A 26146-nucleotide genomic window follows, 5' to 3' on the forward strand; every position below is an offset into this window, starting at 1 on the left:
TCTTACTGCTTTAATCCTTCTCCTTAAAAGGGTGATTATCTTACAAAATGCTTTCTGTACTGCAGAAGTTTTAGGTAGGCGTTACTGATGAGGACTGATCCTAATGCATTGTTTTAGGCTTCAGCTTAAAACAAAGGGAGTGTTTCCTAAGGGTTTATTTGGAGTTAATTCTGTCACTGGAACAGAAACCTCAGGGTGGGTCGGAGATTCTGCTGTTCCTACATCTCCATGGGCTGAGAGGTGGGAGGTGGGGATGCCGGAGAAGGTGGTAGTGGAAACTGAGTCTTGAACACATCAGAAACCTGCTCGGGGAAGGCATGAGCTGAGCAGCCTCTGTCAGTGCTGGCAGGCAGGTTCAAAGTGTTAGGACCAGCTCTCTGGGACTTCTTAGTAGGTGGAGCTAACACGAGAACTTAGTTAAGGAGAGAGCAGTCAGGTATTGGTGGAGAGTGGAACACGCATGGCGTGGATTCTGTTCCAGTTCTACCTTCTTAACTTGCGTTGGCAGCTTTTGTGTTTATATTCTTTGAGTTTATTTCCTATTTGATGTCTGAACTGAATAGCTGGGAGCAGGCCTGGCTGGGGGACTGCAGTGTGGTGGGAGGCTAAGTTGGAGGCCTTAGCTTCTGTGCAGCCTCTCGCAGTCAGTAGATACAGGTGATAGGAAAGGATTTAACATCGATGCCAAGTTCCCTCTTCATCAAAGGTCAAGTCCAGGCCCTGGCAGTTTTTGGTTCAGGTGCTTCTCTCAGCAGGCAGCTCCAGAAAGAAAGCTGGGGGCTATGAGGGCCTAGGCTGGAATATCACTACTCCCAACACAGGACAGATACGCTACCTCAGCACCATTCTGTCACCTCTCCTTTCTTTTGAGATCCTCTGTTTCCCACTGAGTTTTTTTCCCCATCTACTTATCTTCCAAGCCAGGCAGCAAACTGGCACAGAGTTTGGAGAGACAACTGCAGCATCAGGAATGTGATACTCCTGGTACCCAGCTGCCATGTGTTACCAGCAGGTGTGGTTGATAAGGTCCCAGATGGAGCATGGAATTAGGCAGACAGAATCTGCTTGCTTCATCTGACCCTATGTCTCCTGAGGGGCTGTCCTCCTTCCCTGTCCTGGGTCTCTTCTGCATTTCTGGGATTTCTGCTTTTGTTTTGAACAGACAGGGCTCCTCTCTGTTCTCCTCTCTGCTCCTCCACTACTAATTAGTAGTGTCTCTATCTTTGGCCTGACATAGGTTTCCCTTCTGCCTCTGCTTCCCTCAATCCTCTGCCCATTCTGTGACTCACTTCTCCAGGGGAGGCTCCAGGGCTGAACCACATTTACTGACCAGCACGTTGGCAGTAGGTCACTGGGTTCTCTTATCTCTTTCTTGTTCCCTTGCTTGTACTTTTGATCTCCCAGCCCTCCCTCTGCAGATGAATTCAGAGGATAATCAAATTCTCCTTTGGATATGAAAAGTTTATGGCACATGGGGGAATCTCTAAGTGTTCTTATTTTTATCAGATAGATTGTTTTGACTTAAGGGCAATAGAGGAAGTAGAAGTAGCAATAGCTAATGTCTTAGGAGTCCCTAGACACACCAAGGCCAGGGAGCTGGGGTCCTGAGGAGTATCAGTACTTCTCTTTTGAATGTTTAGGATGAACGTGTTTAGAAATGTAGTAGTCGCTAAGCCACTCTAAACGCTTACCTCCATCCCCAGCAGCCTCGTTTCCTTTTAGTTATTTCTAACGGTGGTATGGGGTGGTTAAGAGCATGGAGTCTAGAGTTGCAGTGCTGGGACTTGAATCTTCCTTTTATCTCTAATGTGACCTGGGGCAAATCACTTTAACCTCTCTGTGCCTGTTTCCTCATCTGTAAAAACAGAGATGATAATAAATAGGGTGATTATGTGATTCAAATGCAATAAATAGAATATAAAGTTTGTGCACAACGCCAATGCATGTTCCCTATTATAATTGCTATTATTGTTGATGCTGTCCTTGCTACTGGCCTTCTGAGGTTGTAGGATACTGCCTATCTAAATTTTACCCTTTGTGCTGAGACCCTGACAGCATAGAACTCAGCAGGCTAAGGAGATTGCTAATGAGGTCCCCTAAGATGGTCCTCCAGGAGTCTGGTCTCTTTAGAGAGACAGGGTGAGAAAAGCCCTAGCGGGAAGAGAAACAAGAGCTCTCAGAGGAAATTGGCATGCCTTCCCTCACCTCCCCCAGAGTTGGGTGTGCTTAAGGACCCCTCCTTTTTCAGTACTTGGCAGAAGCAAAGGGCAGCCCAGAGAAAAGAAGAAAGGTGTTTAGTGAAGGAAGTTCGGTTTGGTTCTGCCCTTTCTTTCCAGGGTCCTGGTCCCTGGAGCCTCTTTCCTTAATACTCCTAGCCTTTTGCTTCATCTGGCTGTGTCAATACAAGTCTAAAAATCTCTTTGAGATCCTTTCCAAGCTGTTCAACCAAACCCATTCTGCAGTGACCTTTTACTGGCAGATGAAAAGCAGATGGCCTCCACCTGGTTTTGCTCAGCTGGTGGCATCAAACAGTGTGACGCTTCCTAAGAAGGGAGGTAGGGGCCAGGGAGCCTTTCTTAGCAGGCTTTTCTGCCTTATTAGAGTAGGTCAGTCCCTTTTCCCCACCCTGTGTGATGGAGCAAGGGGTAGGCTTGGGGGTGGAAGGATGGCATCCAGAGTGGAAAGTCTTTGCGTTGGTGGTATAGTGGTGAACATAGCTGCCTTCCAGAGTGGAAAGTCTTTCATCGCCACTCATATCGCATTGGTGGCATTTAAGTTGGAGAGGGCAGGGGGCCACTGTGAGTGGGATCAGGAGCCTGTCCTCAGCTTGCTGGTTGCTCACAAACCTCGCTTCTCACAGTGTTACCGGGACCTGGCTCTGGTGAGTCGTGACGGCATGAACATCGTCCTGAATAAAATCAACCAGATACTTATGGAGAAGTACTTGAAGTTGCAGGATACCTGCCGTACTCAGGTAAGGCCAGAAAGAAAAGAGAGATCCAGCTCAGAGACGTAACAGAACGGATCCTCTCCTAAGGGGAAGGGAAGGAGGAATCGGGGGTAACATACTACTGCCTTTGTACACCTAAATTCTAATGTGATTGGATTAGCCCCTTTCTCAAATTCACAGGCCATTCTCTTCATCTGTCTTCTCCTCTCTCCTTTAGTTGGTGTGGTTGGTACGGGAACTAGTGAAGAGTGGGGTTCTGGGAGCCGATGGTGTTTGCATGACATTCATGAAGCAGATTGCCGGTGAGTTGGATGGCAAGAACGTAAAGAAGAAAGGAGAGCAGCCCAGTGCGTAAATCCAGGCAATGGAGAATGATTAAGTACCTAAGGGACTTGATTCCTGGATTGCTTAGACTCTTTCCTTTTGACCCAGGCATCTTCTGGCCACGTATGTTGCAGAAAGAAATTGAAAAATTACTGGGGGCCTTTTGAAGCAATAAGTCTTGCCTCCTTTTCCTTCCTGCCAAACTCGAGGCCTGGTATAAAATAGGTGGCCTATTGTAACCAGTCCTCACTCTGGGGTTTCATGGCATATTGGATCAGAAAGAATCTGGAAAGAATGGGGAGAGAAGTAAGGGCAAAATAATTGGTTCTCATCACACTGTACTTTCAGAAACCCAGGCATCTTCTCTGGCTCCACCTCAATGTTCTGAACACTTGGGGCCAGTTTGAGGGACGAACCGTGTCACAGAACAGACCCTGACATTTAGGTTTTGTTATCTTCTTGGCATCAGTGACATCTGTCTGAGCCACTGAATATCCAAGAGGCCTGCCCCTGCTACTTCTATTCCCAAAGTTACATGTGTTTGTTTAAAAATGACCCTGCCTCTCTATCTCACCATTGCCCCTTGGTTCTTTGCTTCCTCTTCAGGATTTTGTACAACACCGATGCTCCTGTTGTGATGTGTATAAACCTTAATCTATGTGATGTGTGACTCTGTGACCGTGGAATTTTTAAATTAGGACCCGGGGCAAGGCGTAGCATTGTTGTGCTGGCTGTTTTTATCCACTCTCCTGGTACTTTCTTCCCTGTTTGGCTTCTCCCAAATAGGGAGTCCCCACTTCTCATCCTAAGACTTTGGTCTGGCATTACTGAACGTTTAATTCAGCCCCAGGAAGTTTCATAGCAAGCACTCAAGACTGTGATACGTGGAAGCAAGAAACCCTTGGCCTGTCCTGAGCCTGACACAGGATTGGGGACATCCAGTGGCTGGACTGCAGCTCTTGCTAGCCACCTGCACTTCTCAGGCCCTGTCTGAAATACCATCCTTTCTTTCCAAGCATGGGCTTTTCATATCTCCTTCCCAGACATTCCCTTTCAGGGTTCACACTATTCCCATTCCAACCCCCTGTCTATGGAAAAGTAGCAGTTCTGGTTTCTGGAAAAATCCCAAACCTTCCCTTCCCTTCTCTCTGGAGTCAAAGGGGGAAACTTTAAAGCGTGACAGAACAGAAGACAGTTTTTCCAGCACTCAGAACATCAGTGATGGGATAACAGTTAGGGACGGACCAGTAGGATGGTGAAGAAGTGTACTGGATTAGCTGAGTCGCTAATCAGAGCCATTCTGATTCTCTGTTTTCTCCCCCTTTGATCAGGTGGGGATGTTACGGCAAAAAATATCTGGTTGGCAGAGAGTGTTCTGGATATCCTGATGGAGCAGAGGTAGAGTCTATCGTGAAGGGTGGGGCAAGAGCCAGATATGGCCTCAGTGGGTGTGAGTGTGGGAAATGGGGATGCAAGGGTTGTGTGAGGACTGTTAGTGGCCCAAGAACACCTTAGGTTAGAGGGGATGAGGTGGGGGAGGGAGAGACCAGTGTATTGGTGGCAAGTGAAGGAATTAATGCCATGGTATGGCCCAGGGATGAAGGAGTGGGAAAGAAGGTCTTTGCTAAAATCTCTCGGAGCCCAGGAAAAACTCGTTTCATCTGATAAGGGTTTATTTTTGATCCAGACCTCCATGGAATGTTTATCTTTGGGGGGAGGTGGGGGAGAATGAGCTCAGCAGAGTAGGGCCAGCCAGCCACCCAGGCCTGGCAGGTACCCCTTTTCTCCCTTCCAAGACTATCCATCCTACCCATGCCCCCCTTCTGTTTGAAGTGGCACAAGGGGTGGTGGGAGTGAGGAGGTCGCTGAGACCAGTGGTGCAGAGGGCATGAGGGGGCATGTTGGGCTTTCCAGCTGATTCTTTCCCTTCCCTGTCAAAGTAAAGGACCAGAAAATATGAGGGCTGTTCCATATATGAACTTGTTTGGGGGTGAGGCCTACCTCTGAGTCCTGTGGCCTCAGTCTTCCTGTTGCTTGATTTCAGAGTCTATTTCTGGGAGAGGACAGCAGAGTAGTCACGTGATTGAGAGGGCTGATAGCCTCCATATTTCCGATGGTTTAGAAGAATGGACCTCCTCCCTTATTCACACTTGTGAAAGAGGTGGCTGTGTTCTGTGCTCTGCCGGAGCTTGAAAGCTGTGCCAGGTCTGCCGTGCAGTGCCACCTAGTGCCCTGGGCCTGGATGCGCAGCTGCAGGTGCGACTGGCGGCACTTCTTCCGTCTTTGGTACCAGCACACGGCACATGAGATCCTAGTGGTTTCTTACCAGGTCTCTGCTTCTCTTAGGTCGCTGTGCCTTCCTAACGTCCTGGGTCAGAGGGTTTCACTTTCATCTCTCTTTCTGTTCATTACCCCATCCCAGGATTCAGATACATTCATCACCTCTACTAGCAAATCTTCCTAAAAAGTGATTTTTCTCATTTTGTCCCTGGTGCCAGATACCTCCTGTTCCCATACCTTAAAGCAGAATTCCACTCATTTGGGCAATTAGAGTGCAGTCTCAGTGTACAGGTGTCAGATAACTGCCCTACCTTTTCTCCTGCCCTCCAAAAAACTCACCTCCTTTGATACAAGTGAGTCCCTAGAAGTTTAAAACTGTCCTCTTCCACACCTTCCCTCTCACTCCTTCCCAAGTGTTTCTAGGGCCGTGGAATTAAAAGATAGCAGGTGCGGGAGGGAGACCCATCCCTGTGTCCTTGGCTGCTGCTTTCATTCTGTGAAAGGAAAAGGCCAGAGTCTCTTAATTAGGTGACTTGAGCACTTTTCCGGAATCAGGATGTTGCCTGCTTGGATTAATTAAACTCCCTGTCTTCTTCCTCTGGTTCCCTGCCTTCCAGCAGGGGTGCCAAAGCCTTACAAACTACTTGCTTGGGGGAGACAGCTCCCCAGTTTTGGTGCTTTTGAGCCAGCATTGGAGTCTTTGGAATCTCCCCACTGTGTCTTAACACCCCTTTTCAAGCAGCAGGGAATGCACAATTCTTTCATTCCCCCCTTTCCTCAGGGAACGTCTAAAACTCCCGGGAAAATAGGTTTGCTATCCAAAATCTCGTTCGTCTTTTCAGATTATGATTTAAGGCAGGTGACTCATTGACTGGGAGCGGGATCAGTGGCCAGAGAGCAAGCCAGGGGAAGGTTTGTGACGTGGTGGGCTGCTAATGACGAGCTGACACAGTGTGTTCTGAAATCTCCGGGGTCCTGAAAGGGTCTTGGTAATCCCCAGAGTCCTTGGGCCACACTTTACGAACTGCTGACTGAGGGACACTTCCAAACCTTTTTCTTCGTAGTCTGAGCCAGGTAGAAGCTCTGGCTTATCTTTGTCCCTTGTACCTCGACAGCGCTTGGCACACGATAGGCACTCAGTTAATGTTTGAGTGACGGAGTCAACAAACAAAATTATTTTATTGGAAGCTAAGTTCTTATGTGGTAAAGAGAGATTGCTTTTATTTAGCACTTACCTTTATTGGGCACTTGGTAGAGTGGGAGGAAGTTGTCCCTACCTTAGCCAGTTAATAGTCCAAGATAGATAACGACAGCAGGAGCGGGCAATTAAGGAACCAAAAACTTACTCCCAGTGCTAATCATCACACATCTGTGAGGCACTGGAGCCAAGTGTGGGGGTGAAGTGGGAGGGTCTAGACGGAGTACAGGTGCCAGTGTCTTCCCTCCCTGCAGGGAATGGGTATTGAAAAGCAGCATCCTCATTGCCATGGCTGTTTACACATACCTCCGCCTCATCGTCGACCACCATGGGACCGCCCAGCTGCAGGCCCTGCGGCAGAAGGAGGTGGACTTCTGCATCTCACTGCTTCGGGAGCGGGTGAGGACAAAAACAGTGTGGGGAAGTGAAACCCAGGATGGGACACCTCTTTCTGTTCTGCATGGTGACCTGGGGCCAGAGATGTTGTGTTGGAGAGATGGAGGTGGTTCAAGGTTGGTTGTTTTTTCATCACTGTAAGACAGATGAGGATAGAAGGGTGGAGAAATCAGTGTGGAGTAACCCTGGTTCCTAGAATGCTACCGGTTACGCTGGCATCCTAGGGATTTTCCTGGTCAGCTTCATGAACACTGTTGCACAGCACACCACAGACAGAAGCTATCTTGTGTTCCCACTGTTATGTTGTCTCCCCCACCTACCCACCTGGGTAATTGCCATGATCATGTGGGATTGTGAATTGTCCACTGTCAGATCTCCCAAGAGAGACATGCTAGAGTTAAGCTGTCTAATGCAGTAGCTGCTAGCCACATGTGGCAATATAAATTAAAATGAATTGAAATTAGGGCCTTCCCTGGTGGTCCAGTGGTTAAGACTCTGTTCTCCCAATGCAGGGGCGTAGTTCATTCCCTGGTCAGGGAACTAAGATCCTGCATGCCACACAGCGTGGCCTAAAAAAAAAAAAAATTAATTGAAATTAGATAAAAATTTTTAATTCAGTTCCTTAGTTGAATTAGCCACATTTCAAGTGCTCATTAGCCACCTGTGTCTAATGGGTGTCCTTTTGGACAGCACAGATAGAGATCATTTCCATTACCATAGAATGTTCTGTTGGACCAAGCAAGTTCTGGGGTAAGATGTCTGGGGCTCAACTTGCCAGCCCTAGCCTTTTTGAGTCTTAGTATCCCTTGACCTGGAGTGAAACAATTCTCAGAGGACAGGGCAACGGATTAATGTGAAAACCAGCAGGGCTTCCGCAGTTTCCAATAACCTCTCATCCTTGATATCAGTCCCCCACTTCAGCTGTCTTCCCCTGAACAGCTTGGAGCCAACCCTTGGTTCCAGAAAAAATCGTATAACCCCTTCGACCCTCTTTCCTCCCCTCCCTAGAACATGTTGTTCCTTCCTCCCTGCAACAGGTAAACAATCCATGTTTCTATTCTCTTTCCTGTTTCCTGCCATCCACCCCATCTAGTTCATGGAATGTTTGATGATTGGCCGAGACCTCGTAAGGCTACTTCAGAATGTTGCCAGGATACCAGAATTTGAACTGCTTTGGAAAGATATTATCCATAACCCTCAGGCCTTGAGTCCTCAGTTCACAGGTAAGCAAGGGTTGGGACAGCCTGTCCTTGAGAGGTGGCGTCAAGAGGGCAGAGGTTGGTGGACAGGAGAACGTTGGCAGTCAGATTGAGGAAGCTTGGGACTGGGCAGTCTCTGCCAAGCACAGCTGGGTGTAGGAACGGCAGGGCACACAGAACAGTTCAGGTGCTTCCCTCCCAGACAGCCCCGACTTGGCAGGCTCCAGCTGTCATTCAAGAGAAAGTGAGACAGAGAACTGTGACCCTCCTCCTCCTCCTGTCCCGGCAGCTCTTTGGCTCAAGAGGGGAGCTGATGACCAGTTGCCAGCTTCACTGAGTCTGTCAGGGGTGTCAGAGGTCAGCTTGTGAGACTGAGTCAGCAGAGGGGCTGGAATTTGTCCTGTAAGCGAAGGCTCCTCCCCAGGAGCAGTCATGCCTCTGAATTCCAAGGATCCAGCTTGGCCAAAATCCTCTTTGGGGGAGGAAAAGAGTCTCTGTGTGCCTCTGCCAGCAAGGCCCTTTACATTTCCCTTCCCCTTCCCAGGGTCCTCACGGTCTAAACAGTGACTGTGCAGCTTTGCTCCCCACCCCGCGTCCAACACGCACGTGGGTGCGCGTACATGTGCACACATAACATGAGTGCAGTAGTCAGGAAAGGAGAAGAAAGCCCCGGTTTTATCTTATGTTGTACTGCTCTTATATTGAACATGTATTGAGTTGTTTTGAGTGCCTACTGTGTGCTAGGCTCATGTATGTTAACTCATTTAATCCTCAGGACACCCCTGTAAGATGGATATTTTACTTTCCATGTTTACAGGTAAAGAAAATGAGGTTCAAGGAGATTAAGTAATTTGCCCAAGGCCACACAGCTAGTAAGTGTCAGAGGCAGGATTTGGATCCAGGTCTGTCTGACTCCAGAGCTCGTGCTTATGCCACAACCCACATTGATCCCAGGAGCCAGTGATGGGACCGTCAGGAGCAGGAAGAGAGGCTAGGGTTCCCCATATTTTTCCCTAACTTTCCCACATGTTACCAACTGGAATAATATGAGTAGGGGGCTCTGGATGGCCAGTAGAAGAAAAGAATGAATATATCTTGGTCCTGGGGATGGTGGTTGGTTAGAGCAGATCATTCAGGTGCTGGTTAGAACCCCAACTTATACCTGTGCTCGACCTCTTGGTCATGTCTTAGAATTTCCCCATGAGCAAGACCACTGGCCATCAGTACCTGGCTCAGGTTGCCCACCTGCTTTCTATTCCTTCTGGTCCTCAGTCTTCTCTTTTCTCTTCCCTTGCACACTTGGTTCAGGTATCCTACAGCTTCTTCAGTCAAGAACATCTCGAAAATTCCTAGCATGTCGTTTAACTCCAGACATGGAGACTAAGCTCCTCTTCATGACATCCCGGGTAAGCTAACCTACTGCAGCAGGAAGAGAAGCTGCAGGTGCTGGCCTAGGCTTCTTCCTTCAGCCTGTAGATGTCTTACCATTGGTTACTGCCGGGTGGAGGGGTGGTCAAGTGTGTGATTGGGCATGGAGCTAAGAACTGGGGATGTAGTGTTGAGTAAGACTTACAATTCCAGTTCTTGTGAAGCTTTCAGTCTGTCTAAAGGGGTCATTAAACCAATACTTGTGTACAAATAATGTAATTTACAAGTGTGAAATGTGCTATAAAAGGGTAGAGTGAGAGTGCTCATTCTGGGAAATTAAACTCACGGTTCCTCTGGGTGAACCATGACCTCTCAGGAAGAGAGCTACGGCCTTTTGGTTTCCAAACATGGCTGAATTATGGCAGCATTGCTTGAGGAGCATGTTAAGAATACATCTTCCTGGATCTTGCTCTCCCAGAGAATCTATTTGTGGAATCTGTATTTGTAACAGACTTTCCAGGCAGCAGTGCCTCTGCAGCCAGTCTGGTGTTAGGGAACCACTGCTCTAGCCAACTTACGGTTTCCCACGTCATCCAGGAGAACTGTCTAGATCTGGGCTGTCGCATGTGGTAGCCACTAGCCACATGTTGCAATTTAAATTAGTTAAAATTAAATAAAATTTAAAATTCAATACCTCAGTTGAAGTAGCTACATTTTAAGTGCTCAATCGCCACCATCTAGAAAGTTGTATTGCAGAAAGTTCTATTGGACGGTGTTGGTTTAGTGTTTTTTTGCTTTTTTTTTTAACCTTTCTGCTCTCTATTTTGGTTGAATTGGGAATAGAAGAGGAAATCTAGATCTTTCCCCTTAGGGTTGCTATTTGTATCCACTTAGAGTCTGTTTAGGGGAAGGACTTGATGCAAGAAGGTTTGGAGAGTCTGTATGCTTTGGATAATGATCCTGTTAGGTCATTCAGCCTCAGGAAGCTTTCAGTCAGTGCTGAGGAGACAACATTTTTTTTTTAAATCAAGGAAGATTTAAATCAGGATGTCTTCCCAAAGGCAGGGAGACTTGAGAGACAATACGAATTAATGAATAAGTTGTGGGAAGAAATTGAGGTCTAGGTTAAGCCTAGAGTTGAATGGTGCTCATTTCCCTCTGTCCAGAGACCCCACCCTCCCTTCCCAGTTTTTCTTTCTAACGTCCCCTTCCCCCAGGTGCGGTTTGGTCAACAAAAGCGATACCAGGATTGGTTCCAGCGCCAGTACCTGTCAACCCCAGACAGTCAGTCTCTGCGCTGTGACCTCATTCGCTACATCTGTGGGGTTGTCCACCCTTCTAATGAAGTGCTGAGTTCAGATATCTTGCCCCGATGGGCCATCATTGGCTGGCTCCTGACAACATGCACGGTGAGGGGCTGGGCGTGGGGTGGAGGCTGTTGGGTGGTGAAGGGCCCCTCTTTCCCTTGTGTCTCACACTTCCATGCTTCTTCCTGACCCTCTGGGCCACCCGACCGCTAAGGACCGTTCTTTCGCTCTCTTCCTCCTGAGTGTCTCAGCCGTTGCCCCGCCTCCCTTAGTGTCTCTAGAAGTTTACTTACACTTTTTATTTCCCATGTGGGTTTAGGGTTGAACAGGTTCATCTACACCTTTACTGCCAATCTCCAAGCCTGGGTTTCTGAGGCAGCCCTGTCTTTCCTATCAGCTTCCAGAAACCACATGTGATTATTCCTCTGAATTGTTCCTGACTCAGATTCAGGTCTTGTTTTCCTTAGACCCTCACTTCCATGCCTTTTGGCATCAGCTCTGGATACTTCCCTTCTCCAAACATAGTGAATCCGCAGTGGAGCCATTTCCTTCCCAGCGTTTCCTCCCTGTGCCCGGGGTGGGAAACTTGTTCTCTGGCATCTAGCTGCCCTCTGACCTCTTCTGACAGAGTTCCCCCTCCCCCGTCTGACCGGGTCCTTGGAATGTGCTGATTCAGATATAACAACAAGCTATGCCTAAGGGTCTTTCCTTCAGGAATGTGCCTGGGGAGCTCAGCACAGGCAGCCGAGGGGCTAGTCTGAGTGTCTCAGCTCAGGGGTGATCAGGGGACCGCCCCCCCAGGCCCAGCTGTTCTCCCTGTGGGATCAAGGATGTGTTCTCCTGAATGCGTGAGAACCCAGGCCGTTGGTTGGTGAGACCACAGGGTACTCATACTCATTTACAGATTTGGGTGCCTTCAATCCTGCGGGAGGTCCACCCTGTCTCACAAGAAACTGAATTTCATGGATGGAGCAGTCACGTGGGCCCTGGAATCTGCCTTGGGCTTCTGCAGGAAAGGGAGCTGGTTGATGAAACTAGCCCTCTTTTTTCCTCTTTTTTTTCCAGTCAAATGTCGCTGCCTCTAATGCCAAGCTGGCTTTGTTTTACGACTGGCTGTTCTTTAGCCCAGACAAGGACAGCATTATGAACATAGGTATGTGACCGGGACCAGGCAGCGCCTCTCCCCATCCCCCAGGCCCTGCTGCCTTGTCTCAGTGATAGCGGCCATAAATCTCAGGGCGGCGTGGTGTGGAGGCAGCTTATCTGGGAGCAGTTCCGTTGTTCCTCATCACTGCTCCCTTGACCTAAAAGGAAAATTGCTTTGATGAGGCTAAGCGATCATTCCACCCCCTTCGCCCTATAGCCTTAGGCTTGGGCTTGAGTGGGGAGGGCCCAGGCCGAGGAAGAGTCTGTGCTATCTCCTGCTCCTCATCTCCTACTGCCTCCCTCCTCCAAGCTGAGTGCTAGGGACAAGAAGGGAGATGAGGGCTATGAGCTGTTTTGGGGGTTGTCTGCTTTGGGGTCTGCTCAGCAGGACGAGGGGGGCGGGGATAGACATAGCTTTCTCTGGAGCCATTCATACATATTGATACCTCATTTTATGGAGCTGGAAATAGACTGTCTGATGTGGGGGGACCTTTAATTGCACATTCTCCAGAGCCAGCCATCCTGGTCATGCATCACTCTATGAAGCCCCACCCAGCCATCACTGCCACACTCCTGGACTTCATGTGCCGTGTAAGTGCCATAGCCCTTTTTTTCTCCCCATGCTGCCGGAGCAGAGTTAAGTGTGTGTCCCTTCTAACCTTGTTGGTCAGTGCATAGGTCTTCCCAGTGCCCCTTGACTGTGGGAGCAGAAGTGGGTCATGGCCGTGGGTCCTATCTCCCAAGTTAGTGAATGCTTCTTTTCCTCGTTCCCACTGTCTCCAGTTGAATCTTTCCATGTCTCCACTGGGTTTCTCAGCTTCAAGGATGATGACTTAAGGTAAAATCTGGTCTCCTTGAGGAGCAGCCAGGTTGAGTAAGAGTTTCCCATTTTAGCAGCACAGGACAATCAGGAACATTCCAGTCCTTTCTGCAGCCATACTTCCCAGTGTCTCCTGATTAAAACCAAAGCAGCTTTTTAGATCTAGTTCAGCAGAACACTCTGGATGGAAAGTCCTGTGCTCATTCGCTGCTCCTCTTCTTCCCTTCCAGATCATTCCCAACTTCTATCCACCCTTGGAGGGCCATGTGCGGCAGGGTGTCTTTTCCTCCCTCAATCACATTGTGGAGAAGCGGGTCCTGGCGTAAGGACTTTATGTGTCTGTGGGGCAGGGAAATGGGTTGTTTTCTCATTTTTCACTAGGTCGGGCACATCCAGATATTGCTGTACCACTGCTGACCCTTTCCCTCAAGAGGTATAAAAAGTACTGGCCCCACCGCAGACTGCTAGGCATACGTCCTCTTGACTCTTAGAGGAATTTCTCTCTCGCAGAGGGCTTCCGATGCCTTCCCTGTGCCCTGGTGACCCTTCCCAAGGATCTGAGTATGGCCCAATTGTACCAGTTGGGCTTAAACCTATTTGCTTAACTCCATGTTGCGTTAGAAGTGAGGAGCTCTGATACTGACCTTCATTCATGTTCCCCATTAGGCATTTGGCTCCCCTATTTGACAACCCTAAATTGGATAAGGAGCTGCGGGCCATGCTGAGGGAGAAGTTTCCTGAGTTCTGCAGTTCTCCCAGCCCACCTGTGGAAGGTACAGACCCATCCATTCCATCACCTGTTTCAAAAGAGGGATGGAGACATCCAGGGTGCTCAGACTAGAGCCCTTGTTTAGGATGTCATCCCTGTGCAGTGCTCTACCCTGTGACACTGTCCCATTCAATTTTTCTTTCCCTAGTTTTTTCTTTTATTCATTTTTGTGTCATCTTCCTTGGTTCTCCCTCTCCATCTAATCTTATCTGCTTTTCACTGAGCTCTCTTTACTCCTATTTTTTTCTCTTACTAACCTCTCCTCAGTAGGTAGAAGGCCTTCATGGAATGTGCATTTATCTCACTTAAGCTTTGCCCATCTCTTCTCTCTTCCCAGCCCCAGGTCCTGGCCTCTGATGAGAGGTTGTCATATTGGGTCTCAAATCTTGCTTCCAGTTCCAGACACACACACACACACACACACACACACACACCCTTCCTCAAATCTTGCTTCCAGTTCCAGACACACACACACACACACACACACACACACACACCCTTCCTCAAATCTTGCTTCCAGTTCCAGACACACACACACACACACACACACACCCTTCCTCAAATCTTGCTTCCAGTTCCAGACACACGCACACACACACACACACACACCCTTCCTCAAATCTTGCTTCCAGTTCCAGACACACACACACACACACACACACACACCCTTCCTTTTTTGTTTTGGGGTAAGGGCTTAAGCCAAGCAGAGCTTCCCAACTTAGTTTTAAATTAAAGAGCACTTGGGACTGTGCCTGGTCTTATCTACTCGCTGATTCTCAGCTGAGCATAGAGGAGGCAGGTTCTGTGCTGCTCTCATTCCTACCAAAATCCCCACCAGAAGCCCTGGAGGGTTGAGGACAAGACGCCTGTCCTTCCGGAATTCATATTCCATTTAGGTCATGAACTCCTTATCCTCCCACTTGTCCTTTAGTCTCCCGTTCCCAGGAGCATGGGACCGAGGAGCCATCAAATGCCTTGTCTTTCTTTACTCCCAAGTCAAAATTGAGGAGCCAGTTTCCATGGAGATGGACAACCACATGTCAGACAAGGATGAGAGTTGCTATGACAACGCAGAGGCAGCCTTTAGTGACGACGAGGAGGATCTCAACAGCAAAGGTGAGGCTGGCAGCAAAGGTAGTTCAGGCTTGTGTCAATCCCGAGAGGACTGGTTGGCAGGAGCAGCCTCTCTGCGGTCTCTCTGTCATCTTTGCCTCTCCGAGTTAGTTTTGTTAACAGGATTCCTGGATGAGACTCCAAGGTGCAGAACCCTGCACTTGGCACTGCAGCAGGAGGGTAAAAAGGAGAAGTGGTCCCTGCCCTCTCTTGCTTCCTGAGGCTAGAACACGCACACGCTCAGGGAAGTGCTTCAGGCACTCCCAGCTCTGAGTGAACGGTGCACACGAGGCGCATGTCAGGAGGGCCACACTGTTCAGGGGGCTGTCTCTGCGTCTCGTGTCTGGGCCAAGTGACTTCTTTCCTAAATCACTCTCTTCAGGAAAGAAGAGAGAGTTTCGCTTCCACCCAATCAAGGAGACAGTGGTGGAAGAGCCAGTCGATATCACCCCTTACCTTGACCAGCTGGATGAGTCCCTGAGGGACAAAGTGCTCCAGCTTCAGAAGGGCAGGTGGGTGCCAGCCCTGCTCTCAGCCTCCGGAGGTCCAGCCCTGGGCTTCTTCCTGGAGCTTAGTGGGGTGGCAGAGTGGTGGGTTTGGAGGGGACGTGGTGGGGGTGTGTGGAGGGGTGGTTGAAGCTGCGTGGGAGATGCCTTCTGCAGTGTTGGTTGGGGGGTGTGGGCTGGGAGGGGGCAGCCGTGTGCCCCAGCATCCCGGGCTCTCACTCCAAGGTTGAGTAGAAGAGCCTCTGGGACCCGAAGCAGGGCTCTGGGGATTTCCCTTGTCTTTGGCCTCTGCCTAGAGAGCAGCAGATTCTGCCCTGAGGCCTCCTCAGCCACAGCCCTGATTCCCACAGAGCTCCTTTGTTTTGTCTCTGTGCACCGGAGTGTGCTTGAGCACGCTGTTCTGGGTGTGTGTCCTGCCCTCTGCTATCATTTACGTCCCTGAGATTTCCTCTCCCTTCTGCACTGCAGTGATACAGAGGCCCAGTGTGAGGTCATGCAGGAAATCGTGGACCAGGTCCTGGAGGTGAGGAGGAACCCACCCCCTTAAGGGAGGAAGCAGCCCAGCCTGCCCAGCTGAAAGCCCCGCAGGCATCTGACTGCCTCCTTCCCCTACTCGAGATGGGTCCCCCTCTGATGGGGGAGGGGCCAGCTGATCCTGGAGGGAGAAAGCTCTGGGTAGTGGGGGCAGTGAGGCTTGGGCCTGGGTGGTGATAGTCCCTCCTTGTCTTACCACCCAGGAAGACTTTGACTCGGAGCAGCTGTCTGTCCTCGCTTCCTGCCTACAGGAGCTCTTCAAGGGCCACTTCCGAGGGGAGGTGCTGCCCGAGGAGATCACTGAGGAGTAAGGCTCATCTTTCCTGACTGCTCCCCCACCCCCCCCCACCCCCCGGCCTCAGGGGGCTAGAAGGATGACCCAAGTGCTAGAGGCACCTTGCTGAGGACTTGCGAAGAATAATCTCTTCACTTGTTTTTATTCTCACACATACTGATTCATTTAAACGAGGATTTATTTTTGCCTGCTGAACAGCGAGCGTACTGGGGCAGTGGACTGGCACCCCTCGTGTGCGTCCTGCCCCTGCTGCTGCACCCAGCAGCCCCCGCCTTTGCTGCTTCAGGTGGGATCGGACCCTTGCCTGGAACCTCCCTGAAGGGCAAGAATCTCACTTGCAATGACAACAACCAGATTGTGGCTCAGTGTTAGGAACCTGACTTCTCTGTGAGCAAAGCCTCTGGGGCAGTGGGAAGTTTAACGTTGGTTAGGAAAGGAGCAGGCTGGCATCTAGCCTCAAGCTGGTTCTCCATAATATCTGCCTGCAAGCCACCCTTCCTCCCCTCACACGGACTCTTATATATCACCCTCCTCTTGTAGGTCCCTGGAGGAATCTGTGGGGAAGCCTCTCTACCTAATATTTAGGTAAGCCTCTCTACCTCATGTTTAGGTCCAGCTGTAGGAGATGCTGCTCTGCCATCCATCCTCCCTGTCAGCACGCTTATGTGTCTGTCCTGGGGTAATGGGACTCCCTCTCCAGGAGGAGGGGTATGCAGTGGGCACAGATAGCCATGCCCCCTGAAGTGCCATAGGAGAGTCTCCCCTAGGTAAAGCTGTCCTCTGTACTCCCATCTCCCACTCCAGGAACCTATGCCAGATGCAGGAAGACAACAGCAGCTTCTCTCTGCTTCTGGACCTTCTCTCTGAGCTGTATCAGAAGCAGCCCAAGATTGGCTACCACCTGCTTTACTACCTAAGGGCCAGGTGGGTGTGGTCCCCACGTTTAAGAAGGTGCCGGGAAGCATCCTGGAGAGCCTCTGTCCTACCATACCTCATTCCCATCCCCCTTTCCTGTCATCACCAGGGCCTTCTGTGTGTGTGTGTTAATAACAGCTTTAACGTGTATAATTCAGTGGTTTTTAGTATATTGACAAAGATGCACAACTGTTACTACTGTCTAATTTAGAACGTTGTCATCACCGCAAGAAGAAACCCCATTAGCAGTCACTTTCCCATTCTCCCTTTCACCCAGCCCATGCAACGCTGATCTGCTTTTCTGTCTCTACAGATTTACTTATTCTGGATAGTTCATATAAATGGAATCATACAGTGTTTGATTTTTCATGACTGGCTTTTTTCACTTAGCCTAACGTTTTCAAGGTTTATCCCTGTTGTAGCGTGTATCCGTACTTCATTCCTTCTTATGGCTAAATAATCCACTGTATGGATATACCACAATTTATTTACCCATTCAGTTGTTGATGGACATTTGGGTTGTTTCCACTTTTTTGTCTGTTGTGAATAGAGCTGCTGTGAACATTCATGTACAACTTTTTGCATGGACAGATGTCTTCAATTTTCCTGAGTATATAGAATTGCTGAGTCCAATGGTAACTCTATTTTTAAATTTGTGAGAAACTGCCAAACTGTCTTCCAAAGTGACACAACCATTCTATGTTCCCACCAGCAGTGTGTGAGAGTTCTAATTTCTCCACATGCACCCCAACACTTGTTGGCTTTTGACTATAGCCAGCCTAATGGGTGTGAAGTGGTATCTCATCCTTGTTTTGATTTGCATTTCCCTGATGGCAAATGATGTTGAGTATCTTTTCATGCGCTTATTGGCCATTTGCATATTTTCTTTGGAAAAATTTCTGTTTGAATCTCTATTTTTTAATTGGGTATTTGTCTTTTTCTTGTGGATTTTTAAGAGTTCTTCAAATATTCTGGATACATGTCCCTTATCAGATATATGGTTTGCAAATATTTTCTCCCATTCCATGGGTTGTCTGTTCAGTTTCTTGATGGTATCCTTTGAAACAGAAAAGTTTTAAATGTTGATCAAGTCCACTTTCTTTTTTCTTTTGTCACTTGTGCTTTACTCCTATGTTTTTTTCTAAGAGTTGTGTAGTTTCAGTTCTTACATTTAGGCCTGTGACCCATTTTGAGTTAAGTTTTTTGTATATGGTGTGAGGTAGGGGTCTCGGGGTCTCTATGTGTTATTGCCCTCATTGCTCAGAGCCCGAAGAGCAAGAGAGAAAGCTTTCTCTAACCTGACCTGAGCCCTCTCTCTCTTGTTCTTTACTCTCACCAGATAGTAGCTTCTTCACTAATTGTGGTCTGAGCCCTGTCTGGAACACTGGGGAAAGATGGGGAGAAAGAAGAGTGTCTCCTAATTCCCATAAGTCACCAAGTCCTTGGGGGGAAGGCAGGGGGGCGCCATGAGACAGATTAGCCCAGGGCATCTTGGGCAGCAAAGGGATTCTAGAGTGAGGGTCTACTTAGGAGATGTTTGAGACTGGGGGCTGGGGTCAGGCTGCTGGCTGAGGCCCAACTGGTCTTGCAGCAAAGCCGCCGCAGGGAAGATGAACCTGTACGAGTCATTTGCCCAGGCCACCCAGCTGGGCGACCTGCACACCTGCTTAATGATGGACATGAAGGCCTGCCAGGAGGACGACGTGCGACTGCTGTGCCACCTCACACCCTCCATCTACACAGAGGTCAGCACCTCTATCCGTATCCACGGGGATGGGGCAGCAGTGCTGGCGGGCTCACGGGAGACTGCATTATCTCACGGCACACAACCCTGACCCTCCTCTCCCCATCCCTGCTGGCCTCGGTAGGCCCTTTCCTCCCACACCACAGCCGTCCCCTCCTTCTACCTCTCTTTATCAACTTGAAAAATGTCTAAAACCCCTAGAATTCTTGTTGTGTGAGTTGGGGTCTGGGATTATACACTTGTCTCCTCTGCTTTGGCGCCATCCTCTGGACCCAGGACAGGGCCTCCGACCAGATCCATGTTCACGTATCCAAAGCCCTCTCGCCGTCTGATGGCTCACCCTCCGATCTCTCTAATGGTTCTCAAAGACCGGGGCCTCTGTAGTGGAGACTCACCTTTCATTTCCCTGGTTCATGAAGAGTCTCCTCTAGGAATTGGGACGTAGGAGGAGGTATCAGCGCTTCCTCCTCTTGGTGAAAGTTACCAGGAACAGGGAAATCAGGGCATAACAGGAGGAAGAGTGAGTCAGCCAAAAACTGGAGGGAGGAGGGGTGCAGATGCCCAGCTCCCTCCCTGGTGAACTGGCCTCTCCAGAAGGGACCCTGCCTACCCCATACCCTGCACGCTCCCCAAATATACACACTCTCTACACCTCGTCTTTGGCAAGGGTCAGTATAGACTTGATTTCTTTGCTGCCAGAGATGCAAGTGCTAATTCTGTCACCACTCCACACAGGGCTAACCAACCACCACGTCCAGTCCCTTTCAGCTCTAGCTTTGTCTCTAGATGGCTCCCCATTCCTTTCCTTACACACACACACACACACACACACACGCACACGCACTGTGTGCACACACAGATTTAAAAACTTGGGTTCTGTAAGGATTAAATTCCCAGCTTCATAACTATTGGATCTTTGTTTAGGGATTTATATTAGGACCCCATGTCTGGCTAGCCCAGCATCCCCTGAGCATGTGGTAGGGAGAGGCGAAGAATTATGAGGTGAACGCTGAGGGGTGCATTTTGGACTTTTGCCCTACTTTCCCTCTTTTTCCTCCAGTTTCCAGATGAGACCTTGCGGAGTGGGGAGCTGCTGAACATGATTGTGGCTGTTATTGACTCAGCACAGGTGAACATAGAGCTGTCATCCCGAGAGGCCTGGGGGCAGGCCTGGGGAAACGGGGTTCTGCCTCCCCCTCGGCCTGCAGACAGGGAGCCTGTGTTCTCAGGCACCCTGCTCCTGGCTGCAGCTGTGTGCACCTTAGGCCCTGGGGGCTGGGAAGGAAAGCGGAGCCCCTGGGAGGCGAGCTGGGGCCATGCCAGTGTTGCTGGAGTTCCCCTTATTCTCCATATTTTTGGGCACCCCCGTTCTTCAGGGAAGCCGAGGGGATTGCATTTTTAAGCTCTCAGTCGGTCTTCCCCTTGGCTCAGAATGAAAATGGTCAGACCATCTCTATTTGACCTTTCTATCATGCATAGGTCCCTACGAGGCTGTAGCTTGGCCTGTGTCCCTTCTCAGGCCTCAACTGGGGTCCCGTTTCTGCTCCTTCTCTCCACTCGTTTGCCCCCTTCATAGAAGGGGAAGCGTAGCACTCAAGAGCCCTTCCTCCTTTGCTTTTCTCCTACCCACACCTGTAATCCCGCCCCCCACGGCCCTTCCCTCAGCACAGACTGGGATGGCTCATAGGCCCAGACTACATCCAAGTAGAGGAGCTGCCTGTTCTCCCTCTGCCATCAGGACACAAGGGGTAGTTTTTCTTAACTGTTTTTGCTCCGAATAGGCCTGTGTTTATCACTGAAGCCAGTTACTCCTTTGCCAGTCCCCTTCATCCTTCAAAGCCCCTGGCATCCGTCATGTGCCATTTCCTCCCCATTCCTTTGACTAGGTTTTCACTTCCTCTGGTTTTTTCCCTGAATGAGCCCTCCTGCTTCTGCTTCCATACTAGCTTCCTGGCCTCTTTTAGAACCAATGGGTTCTGCCTTCTTCCTCCTCCCCCTTAGCTCCAGGAGCTGGTCTGCCATGTGATGATGGGGAACCTGGTCATGTTTCGAAAAGACTCAGTCCTCAATATACTCAGTAAGTGAGCACGCAACGCCCTGAGGTGCCCAGGGAGAAGAGAGAGGGGTGGCAGCCCTGTGTATTTTCTAGTAACAGGAAAGCTGGTTCTGGGGCTGAGAATGAGATAGAATGTCATTCCACCCTGCCGTGTGGCCTCAGGCAATGTCTGTCTGGATCTGTTTTTTGCTCTGTAAAAGTCCCTTGGCCCTCCAGCCTCAAGGCTGATGGGAATACAGAAGCTGTATGAAGACTTTGGAACTATGCTTTGTGTGAAAGGGAGAGTTTCTGTAGTCTTAGGATCACTGTCTCCACCCCTATACCATCCCTGCCTGGGGTGCTGATAGTCAGTGGATTAGCCCTGTATGTGTGTGTGTGTGTGTGTGTGTGTGTGTGTGAGAGAGAGAGAGAGAGAGAGAGAGAGAGGGAGATTGAGAATATGAATGAGGGTATCTCTTCTCTGTCTCCTCAGTCCAGAGCCTGGACTGGGAAACCTTTGAGCAGTACTGTGCCTGGCAGCTCTTCCTGGCCCACAACATCCCCCTGGAGACCATAATCCCCATCCTGCAGCACCTCAAGTACAAAGGTGAGTCGGGTTGTGGGTGTGGAACACAGCAGGGAGAGGGCACTCCCAGTCCAGCTGCTGCAAGGCTTAGGCCTCTGGGCTTCTTTCTAGATGAGCCCAGATCCACCGTTCCCCTTCCCACCAAAGTGCCAAGTGCGAAAAGGCAGGCTTCCTGTCAGTCGCGTCTGCTCTTTAGGTGTATCCTGCAGGCCTCCTCTGAGCCAGGTGCTAGACTGGGGCTCAGGTGGCTCGGGATTTTAGAGGAGTGGGTTAGGGGATTGTTCTTCCCGGTTTCTTGTTGAAGATTATCTTTGCTCCTTGCAGTGGCTGTTGGTTGGGGGGTGGGAGAGGTGCCAGGATTTCTTGCTGGAATTTTGCATTCCTCTGAACAGCCTCTACCCTCCCCCACAGAGCACCCAGAGGCCCTGTCCTGCCTACTGCTTCAACTCCGAAGAGAGAAGTGAGTTCCGCCCTCGGGGGCTCTTTAGTCCTCAATCTCAACATACCAAGAGATGCTGCCATGTAAAGGACTCCTGTCCTGCTCCTTTGGCCGTGTTTTTTCCTATTGTTGACATCTGCTTATTCTACCCTTCCCCCAAAGTGATTTACAAATAAGCAGCTCCCTTGGGATCTGGGCTTCCTCTCGACTTTACCCCCCTGCCCACCAGGAGCTGCCCTCAGAGGTGGGGACCGGACATCCCTGTTTCCTGCTGCCACAGCAGTTCTAATCCCCGGTGGCTCCTGCCCCCCTCCCCCGTGCTCCTGAGGCCACCATACGGCTAATCCAAGAGGAGGAAGGGTCAGAGTATAGGGGTCAGACACCATCCTCTCGCTCAACCTGCGGAGAGCAGAGCCAGCTGGACCCCCGTGCTCCCTGCCAGGGGTGGGGCGGAGAGGGCGAGAAGGCAGAGGCCCCTCCCTCCATCACAGGCACTTTTCCAAAAGCCCCAGATAAATGGGGCCACAGCTGTATATCTTTTCCTTCCTACCTTCTTGCCTTCCTTCCACCTTTTCTCCTCTCTTGGCTGGGAGAGTAGAAATGGTCCAGCGCTTCCTAAAGGAGGCAGGAAGGTTGGAGGGCTGCGTGGGGGCTGTGGCTTCCCGCCGCCTCCCCTGTACCTTCCTCGGGCTAGGCACCAGGGTGGCCCACCCACCTAGTCGGGCAGGGGTTGAGGAGCACGCACACACCACACGCTTGTCCTCCTGCCTCCCTGGCCCACTTCCTGAGTGTCCTGGGCAAAGTGCGGGAGACTCAGTGGGCCTCCCTGCCAACACATGCACGCGCACACACGCACCTTCTACTGTCACAGAAACTGAAGAGTCTCACTTCTTGTCTCCTGGCTTCCGCAGAGGATGAAACTAGGCATTCCTTGGCCCAAAGAGAAGAAGGAGAGGGATGTGAGAGTAGGAAGCTACTGCAAGTTGGGGGTGGCGCAGGGATGGGGAGGCCGAGGTTTGGGGGAAAAGCCGGTGGGAGAGCCTCAGGGGTTCCTGTGGCCAGCTGTGTCAGCAGGGCGCTCCGCTCCCCTTGCCCCCCAGGCCCAGCGAGGAGATGGTGAAGATGGTGCTGAGCCGGCCCTGCCACCCCGACGACCAGTTCACCACCAGCATCCTGAGGCACTGGTGCATGAAGCATGACGAGCTGCTGGCTGAGCACATCAAGTCCCTGCTCATCAAGAACAACAGCCTCCCGCGCAAGAGGCAGAGGTGGGACCCTCCACGCCAGGGCTGCCCGCTGTCCACAGGCCGGCACCAGGGCCATCCAGTTTGGTCCCTGCCTGGCTTGTGGGCGACATCTAGTGGTGTGAAGCTACCTGGCGTGCAGGACCACTGTGGCCCCTTCCCCTCCTTTCCTAGTGCCCTGTCTTTGGTCCCTGTTCCAGGCACACCTCCCTTACCCTGCCCAGCCCTCCTAGCCCTCCTATCCCCTTCTCTGTATGGGCTGCTGTCGCCTTAAGGAGGGACCTCAGTGGGGGAGGGTGTCTCATTCACCTGGAGCCATCACCCCAAGCTCAGACTCTGGCTCTTGTGACTTCCCTGCAGCCTGAGGAGTTCCAGCAGCAAGCTGGCCCAGCTGACTCTGGAGCAGATCCTAGAGCACTTGGACAACCTGCGTCTCAACCTGACCAACACCAAGCAGAACTGTATGCTTTCCTGCCCTCTCCGAGTGCATGGCACTGCCCTGGCTCACACCACCCGTGGATCCGAGTGGGGCAGCTCTCAGACACCTCACTGTTCCTCCTTCCCTGTTCTCCCTCTAGTTTTCAGCCAGACCCCCATTCTGCAGGCTCTGCAGCACGTCCAGGCGAGCTGTGACGAAGCACACAAGATGAAGTGAGGCTCCTTGCACTTTGGGCCTTGGGAAGTAGTGGGAGAAGGCCTGGGTGAGGGTGGCCTGCTGGGGACACAAACTTAGTGACCAGCAAGACCATGGAGTTGAGAACAAATGGAGACCCTGGCATGGGGGCAGAGAAAAGGGTGGGAGGATGGCCATGGGGCCAGGACCCCCACCCTCTGAGAGCCTGTTCTCTCCCTCAGGTTCAGCGATCTCTTCTCCCTGGCCGAGGAATATGAGGACTCTTCCACCAAGCCACCCAAGAGCCGGCGAAAAGCAGCTTTGTCCAGCCCCCGAAGTCGAAAGAATGCCACACAGCCCCCCAATGCTGAGGAAGAGTCAGGCTCCAGCAGTGCCTCGGTGAGACCCCTGGCCATGCAAGCCATGCACAGGAGGAAAAGGAGAGTTGGGGTGCAGGTAGAGTTGGGGCCAGCCGCTGCCCAGGCTAGTGATTCCCTCCCCTCCATCTCTTCCAGGAGGAAGAAGACACAAAACCAAAGCCCACCAAGCGGAAACGGAAGGGGTCCTCTGCAGTGGGGTCTGACAGTGACTGAGGCCCTGTGTTCCCCATTCCACCCCCAGTTGGACTGCCCTCCCCTCCTTGGTGAATCAGAGGTTAATAGGGGCTGGGGAGATCGTAGGGGAAACACCCTGTCCCCATCCCAGAGCTCACCCTGGGAGAAGGACGAGCTGCCTCCTTCAGCGCAGCCTGAGAAGCTGCCGTGCAGCCCCCAGTCCCTCCTCCCTCCTCTCTGGGGCCTCCAGCTGCATCACACTGCTGCTCCCACTGATACTGGGGTTCCCACTGAAACCAGAGGCTGTACAAAACCTGGACTGTGGTGGAAGTCTTCAGCCTCCTGCCCCCTCCCCCAGCTTCCCCCAAAACTATTTCAGTAGAGAAGAGAAATGGCAGAGGGGGCAGCTGGCCAGAGAGGCTAGGATGAGAGTGAAAACTGTGTGGGTGCCCCTTCCAACTTCCCCCTTCAGGTCTTGATTTGCTCTGAACAGGCATTTTATAGTTGCCCTCCATACACTAGTATGAAGTGGGCATTTAATCTGTGACATGGTCAAGTCGCCTTTTCCTCTCCACGGGCCAGATGCCACAAGTGTTCAGGAAGGAACCTGAGAGGGAGGCCACAGCCCCACCTGGAGGCTTGTGCTGGCCTGAAGCTGGCACCTCAAGTCGGGCCAGAGTCCAGGGAGTCCCAGAGACATGTTCCACAGAACTGTCAAATGGTCACATTTCCTTGATTCTGTCTGTCTTTTCTTTCTTTTTTTTTTTTTTTTTTTGGCAGAGATAATCGCATTTTAAAAGTTGTTTTTAAATGACAATAAAACAAGCCAGAACCTCTTTTGTGCCGGAGTTGCTGCCCCCACTTACCCTGTGCACGCACAGGTGGTCTTGATTTAATGGGCATCCCCCCCCCCTTCACAGCTTCCCCTTCTCTCTTCCTGCCCACCCCCTTCTTTGTCTGGAGCAGAAGGCTTGGCTTTACCCCCCCCCCATCCTTCTTGCTGCTACGCCCCCATCCTTGCTGCTACTGGCTGTGCAGGCCAGGCACTGACCTGTCCAGGCAGAAATTGATGCTGGCACCACCTCCCAAAAGGCTGTTTGTCTTTACCCATCTCTCAAGAAACCAGAGGCTTCCAAAAGCTGGTATTTGTCATACTCTGGTGCTTACCAACTACTGGAGGACTAAATGCTTGGGGGTGAGGGAGAGAGTTCAGATACCTGGGAAAAAGAACTCTCTTCCACAGTCTGGCCACTTGCCCATCCATGTGTACCAGCAGAAAAGAGCTCCTTGGCTATGCTTTTGTTCCCCTGCTGTCCTGGGAGGTTGTGAGGGGCAGGCTGAGGGGAGAGGAGTGAAGTTTGGCCGACTGCAGACAGCTCCTCCTGTTCAGCCTGCAAATTTGTCTTTTACAGAATCCAGGTCCTCCCTTCCCTCAAAGCTGCTACTTCTTCCTTTAAACTGCCGGAGGCCTCCTTTTTTCCTTCCTCGCTCGTTCCCCAGTTTTCTCTGCCCCAATTAAAACTAGGATGGAAAGCATTAGCTGGCTGGCCCCAGTTATTGTACCTTTGCCCAAAGGGAGGGGCTTCCGCCGTGGCCCCTCCAGAAATCTGGCTGTCTGGGCCTCCACCTTTCCCCTACTTCACTCTCGGCTCCCACCCCTCTGGGGTTGCTGCTGCTGCTGGCGGCTGGAGGGAGGGCATGGCTCCGGCTTTCGTGCCGGGACGGCTTTCGTGCCGGGACGTGCAGCACCATGTGGGCAAGGGGCCGAGTTCTTCAGTCTCTTTTGGGAGAGCAGTGCCACCCTCCTGTCA

At 51.0% G+C, this 26146-nt stretch overlaps 1 protein-coding gene across 1 annotated transcript in view; it reads left to right on the forward strand.

Annotated features, from left to right (window-relative positions):
• Positions 1 to 25873, forward strand: part of INTS3 (integrator complex subunit 3) — a 39069-nt gene extending 13196 nt beyond the window's left edge. Inside the window, exons 4-30 of the mRNA XM_036847764.1 lie at positions 2861 to 2974; positions 3168 to 3252; positions 4606 to 4672; positions 7007 to 7151; positions 8242 to 8371; positions 9656 to 9753; positions 10933 to 11124; positions 12088 to 12175; positions 12680 to 12759; positions 13219 to 13310; positions 13655 to 13761; positions 14754 to 14873; positions 15253 to 15382; positions 15845 to 15899; positions 16114 to 16217; positions 16746 to 16790; positions 17010 to 17129; positions 18712 to 18865; positions 19925 to 19993; positions 20866 to 20941; positions 21393 to 21506; positions 21897 to 21945; positions 23025 to 23192; positions 23529 to 23629; positions 23747 to 23819; positions 24024 to 24180; positions 24297 to 25873. Of these exons, the coding sequence (XP_036703659.1) occupies positions 2861 to 2974; positions 3168 to 3252; positions 4606 to 4672; positions 7007 to 7151; positions 8242 to 8371; positions 9656 to 9753; positions 10933 to 11124; positions 12088 to 12175; positions 12680 to 12759; positions 13219 to 13310; positions 13655 to 13761; positions 14754 to 14873; positions 15253 to 15382; positions 15845 to 15899; positions 16114 to 16217; positions 16746 to 16790; positions 17010 to 17129; positions 18712 to 18865; positions 19925 to 19993; positions 20866 to 20941; positions 21393 to 21506; positions 21897 to 21945; positions 23025 to 23192; positions 23529 to 23629; positions 23747 to 23819; positions 24024 to 24180; positions 24297 to 24374 (2811 nt within the window). The 3' untranslated portion in view covers positions 24375 to 25873. The remainder of the gene's footprint in view (positions 1 to 2860; positions 2975 to 3167; positions 3253 to 4605; positions 4673 to 7006; positions 7152 to 8241; positions 8372 to 9655; positions 9754 to 10932; positions 11125 to 12087; positions 12176 to 12679; positions 12760 to 13218; positions 13311 to 13654; positions 13762 to 14753; positions 14874 to 15252; positions 15383 to 15844; positions 15900 to 16113; positions 16218 to 16745; positions 16791 to 17009; positions 17130 to 18711; positions 18866 to 19924; positions 19994 to 20865; positions 20942 to 21392; positions 21507 to 21896; positions 21946 to 23024; positions 23193 to 23528; positions 23630 to 23746; positions 23820 to 24023; positions 24181 to 24296) is intronic.
• The last annotated feature ends 273 nt before the right edge of the window (positions 25874 to 26146 follow it).

The sequence above is a fragment of the Balaenoptera musculus genome, chromosome 1, assembly GCF_009873245.2.
Source record: "Balaenoptera musculus isolate JJ_BM4_2016_0621 chromosome 1, mBalMus1.pri.v3, whole genome shotgun sequence".
Lineage (NCBI taxonomy): Eukaryota > Metazoa > Chordata > Mammalia > Artiodactyla > Balaenopteridae > Balaenoptera > Balaenoptera musculus.